General features: G+C 49.1%; 1 protein-coding gene across 2 annotated transcripts in view; it reads right to left on the bottom strand.

The window, feature by feature from the left end:
- Positions 1-776: 776 nt before the first annotated feature.
- The window catches only part of LOC119169093 (uncharacterized), a 46,095-nt gene continuing 38,088 nt past the window's right edge, over positions 777-8,783 (bottom strand). Inside the window, exons 3-4 of one of the 2 annotated variants that reach the window (XM_037420184.2) lie at positions 4,752-5,528; positions 777-1,872 (exon numbers count right to left, since the gene is read on the bottom strand). In XM_037420184.2, the coding sequence (XP_037276081.2) occupies positions 1,093-1,872; positions 4,752-5,528 (1,557 nt within the window). In that variant the 3' untranslated portion in view covers positions 777-1,092. The remainder of the gene's footprint in view (positions 1,873-4,751; positions 5,529-8,783) is intronic. The other variant, XM_075886447.1, reaches the window with a different exon arrangement.

Here is an 8,783-nt window from a genome sequence, read left to right as displayed (position 1 = left end):
GTTTTGCACGCTGGAGCACAATAGCGTGAAAAGCTGGGAATGAGCGAGGAGGGAACGAGCCGGCTCGTGATAACGATGATAGTTTATTTACGACAGACGACATTTTACTGACAACTCACAACAAATTGAATCAACGCTGACCTAATGTCATTCACCCTTGGGTGAATAAAATAGGCGCTTAGAAAGAAATTTGCTTTTCAACCCACTGAAAGGGCCTCGAAGTTTTCTACGTGAATCAACGTTAGCGCCGTTACTACTGGTTTCAGCCTTTGGTCAGACGATAGCGCCTCAGGAGGCCGTACTTGACCGGTCGTCAGTAGGGAGCCTTCATGCGTGCTCCGCCTAAGGCGGTAAGCGCATATGGTGGTTCCCTAGTCGCGTGGTGACCGTTTCTTGTCCACGAGCCAAGAATGGCACTTTATGCCACGCACTGGTTTAATAAGCTTATTGATAATGCCCCACCACGGTGGTCTAGTGGCTAAGGTACTCGGATGCTGACCCGCTGCTCACAGGTTCAAATCCCGGCTGCGGCGGCTGCATTTTTGATGGAGGCGGAAATGTTGTAGGCCCATGTGTTCAGATTTGGGTGCATGTTATTGAACCGCAGGTGGTCGAAATTTCCGGAGCCCTCCAGTACGGCGTCTCTCATAATCATATGGTGGTTTTGGGACTTTAAACCCTACATATCAATCATCAAGCTCATTTATAGTCCCGCATTCTACTGTAAGCCGTTTTAGAGTGCCAATGATCCCGGATGTAGCACCATTTACGCGTAACAGTATAGAGAAGGGTTGCGTCCTTCACTGACCATGCTCATAAGCACCGCGCTACTAGACTAGCCAACATGAACTACGTTTACTTTGATATTGGGCAGTAAGCCCAACACGTGATTCGCTATCTTTACTACTATCAGTTTCAGTAGAGAAACAATCTTCATCGGCGATTAAAGAACATTTATTGTCTTTTCTCTCAGCCTCTGCAAAGACGTTCTCATTGCGTACGGTGAACGATAGTCGTTCCGAATGCGTATATGCAGTCTCATAATAATGTACACGCTCATAAGTGAGCGTGGAAGGTCTCCTGCTAGCGGAGTCACTCCTTGACTGGTGGTACTCCAAAGACGGCGCAGACCTCGACGCTGCCCATGTAGTCTTCCGGGTAACATCGGAAGCCGCGGTAGAAGGCGAGAACGTTACGGACGACAATGTTGCACACGCCTTTGGCATCCAGCTGCACTGCGGACAATGAGCGTGCGCTGTGCAGCATCCGGGAGCACCATAGCCAGCATTGGCGCTCGAAGAAAGCGCGCCGCTCCGAGTCGCCTCCGGAGAAGCCGCCTGAGTTTTCGACCGCGTCGTGTGCCAGCTGCAGCGCCCCTGCAAGTCGGAACAGCGCCGCCGGTCTCGCGTCACCCGACACGGTCGTGTTGCCCAGAGACTCCAGCTGGCGCCGGAGGCAGCTCATGGTGGCCGTAAAGCGCCGCGACGTGTCAGTGCCAGGAGGTGCCTTCCGTAGCGTCCGGAAGAGGACGTCTGCGTACGGCTCGGCCAACAGGAATCCCATCGTGGGGTAGTTTACGAACGCCTCAGCTCCCGCGTAGAATAGTGGCTGCGACACTAGAGCGGGCGACACGCACAGGTCACGCTGGGAGTACGCAGCTACAGCTGTGCTTAGCACGTCGTCATCAAGGCAGCGCGAGTGCCGTTCCAACAGCGGTGAGCCGTCCAGAGCCACAGCGATGGGTAGCAGCCGGTTCACGTAGTAGCCGGAGCGGCTCGGCATCGGGAGCTCTCTGTACAGCTTTTCGAGGTACCTGGCCTCGTCCGGAGACGTGGGGTCCAGAAACAGCCCCACTTCGATGTCTTCGATTTCCTGCGATGGCCACCTATTTCAATATGCTAAGGTACACACGTAGTAGCAAGAGGAATCTGCTTATAACGCTCCCAAGAGATTAGCTGCTCATGCTTACATAACCTCAAGAGCGTTTTCAAGCATATTATTCAACACATACATGACTCGGGACATTAAATTCACACCGGGAAAGGTAAACAGCATATGGACAAAAAATAGTTTATCAACTTGGTACGATTTGTAGTTTGAAACTATCGATTGTATCAAAGAGGCTGACGATGAGAGCGGCTGCCAAGCCACATTTAAACCGCAGCAGAGAACAAATCGGGATATGACTGCGCTGCATTTGCAGATACGTTCATCCCACATCAATGAATGCTAAGATTTATTGATATTTAGCTCAGAAAGATAACTGGGGTCTAGTAAATATGCTACAAATTCTCTCGTTGAGCTTCTTCTATACGCGAGACAACCGTAGTTACGCGAAAGCTCTTCGTAAGTGCGTAAACTAAAGCAATTTGAAAACGTACTTTTCCCCACTAAAACTGACACCGGTGCGAACAACTGCCGTAGAAACCAAATGCAGCTACGTTTTTTAGCTAGGTTAGCAAATGCCTACACAGCCACTACGTTGGCTTAGCAACACTCGGCGAACTCCGCTGTGCCGCGGCCTAGGAAAAAGGAATCTACCACAGCAAAAGAAGAAGTCCCCACTTGAAGGGGAGAAAGAAAGCTCGGCGCACTCGGGAAGAAACGCATTTGTGTTCCCGTCTAAAGATACGCTCAGGAACTCCACGCAATATCAAGCACTTTAGGCTTGTTGTCCATCCATAGATCTCATCCTACAAGACTACCACTTCTTAAAACCGCGTTCAAACCTACGAAAAAGGTCTAAAATACTATATTTAACAGAAGTAACCATGTATTTTTATAATTATGGAATCACAGATACTATAATCAACAGAGGAAATCACAATAGTTAGCTTGAAATCGCTGGAAACACCCCGCGAAACTGCGGCTGACTTGGGCGCAGCACCAGAGGGCACCACCACGTCACTTGTTCCTCCCACTTGCTTTTGCACATGTGAACGAGAAAACAGCATCTCGAAAAGTACTGCAGACGACAGTTTCTCAATAAAGCGCAGGAAATGAATTGAGCGCATGTTGCACACCCAGCTTTCGAACATTCTAGCCAAGCCAAGAAATCTTTTCTCGAGCATTGCCGTAAAAGGAAAGCAGTGGGACCTTCGCGAACCGGAATCGCTGGGTGCTGTGCTACGCACTCAGTAACGCCTCACAGAACTGTAGCAGCATTTAGCGCATAAGTGAGAACTGCAGCGATCGCTATTCTTTCCTTGCGCTAATTTGCAGCGGATCGCTGCATGCAGAGACCGAAAACAAGAGAGGTTGTCATCCAGTAATTGGATGCTGTTGTGTGCGACCGTCGCGGCTGCCACCCGTTATTGCTCGGTGTTGGCTCAATAGAAGCTGCATACAGGAAATCTCGTGAAACTGACCTGGAGAATTTGCGCACGGCAGTAAAATTCTTGCTTCAAGAAAATTTGTTGCTAAACATGTGGTTTGCCAAGCGCTGTTTGAGCGCCCACTGATGATGCTTACGCCCAGAAACACTGGTCTAGGTAACGCTACATGTTACAGCAAAACTCTGGACTTGCATCACTCAGGGAGCTGCATGCAAAAGGAGATTTTGCACCGGTCAGCTCAGCTGTTCACTCAGTTTTCCCGATTGAAACGGATTTCTGTATTTTATTTGCCTGGCTTGTCCCCATATTTCCGCTTGCCGACAAGGGGAGCCAGCAGAGTAAACGACTGGGGACAAAATGTCGACAACTGCTTTTTCGCTTCCCTGCACACAGCGAGCATTCACCTGCTCTAGATTGCCTATTTTTGTCAAGACTCGCGGTGATGCTCCTACATGTTGCACTTGATACATATGTTCATTACCAGATAAAAATGATGGGAGCTGAAGCATACTTATTCACCGTCATCAGCTTCACTTAAAACACGTTATCCAGTAATGTTTAGACCATGTTTAGGACAATTGTAGTAGCGATACGATAGGACAGTGCATCGGGCTCGCTGGAGGACACCGAAATGGGGCGCTTGCTTTTTTGAAAGACAATGGTCTGTTTGTCTGCCCTTAACGGTACCTTAAACGACACCAAACGATACCCCAAACCGCGGACCACATCCGCAGCACCTACCAATATTCCTCAAGTTTTAGCGTTCAAACTTGTGTGATTGTCAATTGAAAAGCGATTATTCCGCATATAAGAGGCACCATAACAACACATCAACACTCTGTATGTGTGTCTTTACGCTAGAAAAGCCATACATAAATAATTCTAAGGACCACATCGTTTATCACGCTGCGCTGATAATGCAATGCTTGCACGAGAAGGCAAGTGTTTCCAACGCTTTGCTAAGACGACACGGTGGCGGCACCTACCTGTCGCCTTACGTTTTACACCTTATCGCCTCTAAGACGGGCGTGCCCGCCACACGCTTCGTTTTTCGAAATAACTGCCAGATAGCGCTCATGTCTCACGTGTGACGTGACTCGATGCGCTTGTTCACCTCCGCTGCACGTTCGAGGCCCTCTGACGCAGCGCCTCCAGAATACTATTCACTGATTTTCTTGCGCGGAACATCAAATAAACATTTTGTTCACTCTCTGCAGACGCAAGACTATTGTCTTTCGGCGACATTTACAGTGTAACATGCAGATACATGTCCCATGTTTTTATCTCTGCTTTGTAGTTACTTCATTGAGGGCAGGCAGATGTAGTAAAACATCTGAGCTCATGTCATATGTAGTATCGGGCACGTGCACGGCATATAATAATTGCTCCGAAATATTCTGGCCGAGCGATGCCTACCTCCATGGCCTGGAGCAGCAGGCCACCTCGGAGCAACCTCTGCGCCAACAGCGCCGCTTGAGATCGCAGCAAGTCCTGCGTCGTGGTCACAGCCAACGGCAAGCTCTGAGAACCAACCGCCAACGTCCAGAGGAAGGAATCCAAGGCGATACCATACTGCGACTGGCGGCTTTGGCTGTAACAGAAAGACACAACGGCGTCCACTCGAAGCTCCGGTGGCGTCTGTCGCACTACGTCGGCCTCCAGGGCAGGCAGGAGAGCATGTGCCAGTAGCCACAGAGAGCGCGTCATGCGGCTTGAAGTCTCGAAAACGAGGTGAGTAAAGGTGTGCAGAAAGGACATGCCCTTTACGTGCACGAGCTTGGATGGCTCGAGGGACTTGACCATATGTGGAGCGTCCGCCAAGGCTTCGACCCACGCATCGCGAGACTTCGGGTAGATCTGGAGAAACAGTTGGTCCGGTGGGAGCGCGCTAGCATCTTCGTCATCACTCAAGGAATTAGTGAGAGACTCGTCAAGGATCAAAAACTGAGTCAGCTGCGCCGGCGTGATGGTGGCAGCGCTGGCGTTTATCGACGCACTCAGCATCAACTCTAGCTGTCGCGCTGGCAGACCGAGACGGTCGCGCAGCGAATCACCGGCACTGAGGTACATGCTGCCTTTGCTGAGGCGTATCTTCAGTCCCAGGTCGATGTGGTACGTGATGATTAGGCGTAACATGAACTTCAGCGTTGATGTAGCGTTCATGGCACGCTGAGTGATGTCTTGCCAGCGTGACTGAAGGGAATGTGTGGGAACGAAAAAGGAACAAATTACATTACGCGTATGCAAATTATTAGCCGTTTTATAAAGCGAAAAAATATGTTAGAGGCAGTTTGCACATGCACGCAGAGTAACAGATATACAATAACGATGCAGTTGAAGTCGGACCACGTTGATAAATTCCAATTTTCCAGGTCCACAGTTCTGATTTCTTCAGCTGTGCTCACCAATTATTTCAAGGCTGTCTTATGTCTTTGCATGGCATGCGCAACACGAGCCAAAATATGTGGCTTACTGCGTAACCTCAGTGTCCATTATAAAAAAAGGTTGGACAAGCAAACATGGATAAAACAATACAGCAAGCGGTTTTGTGCCCGTGTTCGCCTTTGTAGCGAACCTGTGCCGATTGCGCTCGTTCGAACGTTAGAGAGTTTACTGAAGAGATAAGCACTTCTGAATTTTCAGGGGAAATAAACAACGTAGAAATGCCAAGAAATCTACATCAGTAAAACATACCTTCAGGGCTGTGTATTTACGATTCCTTCTCTACGTTTACTTCGCCTTTTCCTAGAAAATACACTGTCACGCGCGAGGCGCTCTAGAGACAAGAACAAAAGGAAGGCAAAACACTAACGCCAATTATGATCGAAGGGCCCTCGCTTGTCTCCGCCCTTTTCGACTTGCCAGCTCAGAACACCAGGTGGCATTATTCCTGCTCCCAATGAAGCATCGACTCCGTGCTCAGACACTACAGTACAGTGAAGGGATCCATATAAAAAATGAAGAGAAAAAAATATGAGATACTTATAGCACATAGTGAATTGCACGTGAATGAAAATGTGGTGTGTGGTCAGCAATAAGAAAACAAAAAGGTGGTCCACAGTTTTTCGGGTAACTAGCGTAACACATCAAATGAATGGGTGAATGGAGAAACTTTATTATTTGTTCCTGCATACTAATGACCCGGGTTCAGGTACTCCATGTCGGGACATGAAAGCCTTGCCTCTCCGCTGCTTGACGGGCGTGCTGGACTGCCTAGAATAAGTCGGCGAACTTCGAGCTCCGAAATGCGACCTCGCCGCAAAAACACCAGGACTAATAAGTTTTGCTTTAGCCTCACATTTACATAGCATATGAATAAAGTGAAAGTTGGTGCTATAAAAGCTGAAAGCTGAAAGTAAAAGTTGGTGCTATAGATCTCAGGATATAGTCAGTGATATAGCAGCGGAATAAGATAAGTATTCATTTGCAGCTGTCGCCAAGTACCTGCTTGGTTCCTGCATAAATTGCCATAAGACAGGAGATAGCATCGCCGGGCCAGGTAGAACGCCTTGGTCAGTTCATTGCATCCAGTAAGTCGATCCTGGTCCGCATACTCTTTAACAAGGCTATCTCCTCCTGTACGAGTTGTCACGCCACGTGCGGTGGAGAGCGCTACCTTGTTCAATATGGGGAAGTTCGGGCGAACTGCATCCATATGGACGAGGATCGAGATTACGGTATCCTGGGAAATCTGGTGGGCATGCGCCAGTTACGCGAAGGGCTTCAGTCACAATCCAGCGCTCAGCCAAATTGCATACTGCAGAGCACGCGTCGCAGCATATCCACGGAGTGAATGATGAAGAGTGGGGCGAGGCATCTGTCCGTCCGTCTGTCTGTCCAAGTGTCTGTCTATCTGTCCATCTGTCTGTGTGTCTACCTGTCTATCTGTCTGTCCGTCTGTCCATGTGTCTCTTTGTCTGTCTGTTCATATGTGCGTGTGCCTGTCTGTCTGTTATTCCATGTGTCCTGTCCGCCCACCTGTCAGTGTGTCTGATCTGTCTGTCTGTCTGTCTGTCTGTCTGTCTGTCTGTCTGTCTGTCTGTCTGTCTGTCTGTCTGAGGTCTGTTTGTCCGTCTAGCTGTCTGCCTGTTCTTCCGACTGTCTGTGCGTACGTCTGTATGTCTGTCCGTTCATCTGTCTGTCTGTGCGTCTGTCTATCTATCTATTCATCTGCCTGGTCATCTGTCTATCTGTCAGTCTGTCTGCCCATCTGTCTGCCTGTTTGTCTGGCCGTCTGTGTGTATGTATGGTCTGTCTGTGTGTCAGCTAGTCTGTTTAGACTAAGAGGAGCTTTGCCCTTAAAAATCACAGCATGTCCACGGAGTGAATGGAAATGAGTAGGGCCAAGCGTTCGTTCGACTGTCTGTCTGACTGTCTGTCTGCTGGTCTCTTTGTCTGTCTGTCTGTCCGTGTGTCTGTCAAACTGCCCATGTGTCAGTCTCTCTGTCCATCTGTCCATCTGTCTGCTTCTCCGTACATCTGTATGTCTGTCCGTGTGTCTGTCTGCCTGTTGAATTGTCCGTCTGTCTCTCCATCTGTCTGTCTGTCTGTCTGTCTGTCTGTCTGTCTGTCTGTCTGTCTGTCTGTCTGTCTGTCTGTCTGCCTGTCTTTCCATCCATCCGTCTGTGCGTGTGTTTGTCTTGTCATCTGTCCATATGCCCATCTGTCGGCCTGTCTGTTCGTCTGTCCATGTGTCTGTCTGTCCGTCTGTGTATCTGTATGGTCTGTGCGTGTTTCAGCTTGTCTGTTCGTGTGTCCGTGTGTTGGTCGGTCCGTATGTCTGTCAGCCTGTAAATGTGTTTGTCTGTGCATGTCTCTCTCTCTGTGTCTGTCTGTCCCTTCATCTGTAACTGTCTGTCCGTCTGTATGTCCATATATTCGTGTGTCTCCCTTTCCGTGTCTGTCTGTCGGTCTGTGTGCATGTCTGTCTGTCTGTCTGTCTGTCTGTCTGTCTGTCTGTCTGTCTGTCTGTCTGTCTGTCAATGCGTGTCTGTCTGTTATCTCTGTGTGTATGTGTCCATCATTCAGCTTGTCAGTGCGTCTGTGTGTACGTGTCTTCTATCTCTCTGCCTGTCTGCCCCTCCATCTGTAACTGTCTGTGCGTCTGTATGTCCGTCTATTCGTGCGTCTCTCTTTCCGTGTCTGTCTGCCTGCCTGTCGTCCTCCTGTCTGTCTGTCTGTCTGTCTGTCTGTTATCTGTGTGTCTATTTGTTCATCATTCGGTCTCTCCGTTTATCTGTCCGTCTGTACGTATGTCTGTACAGCTGTCTGTACGTCCATCTGTCTGTTCCAACGTTACTAGAATAATCTCAGTTTCAAAGCTGTGTATCTCCGACAGTGGAGGAGGATGGGCCGAACGGCGGTGGCGAGAACTAGTGGCGCTGCAGTCTGATATTGGACAGAGTTACTGTATATGCCATGGTATATGCTACCTTTAAGTAGATGAGT

The sequence above is a fragment of the Rhipicephalus microplus genome, chromosome 2, assembly GCF_043290135.1.
Source record: "Rhipicephalus microplus isolate Deutch F79 chromosome 2, USDA_Rmic, whole genome shotgun sequence".
Classification (NCBI taxonomy): domain Eukaryota; kingdom Metazoa; phylum Arthropoda; class Arachnida; order Ixodida; family Ixodidae; genus Rhipicephalus; species Rhipicephalus microplus.
This window is presented reverse-complemented; position numbering and strand designations above follow the sequence as displayed.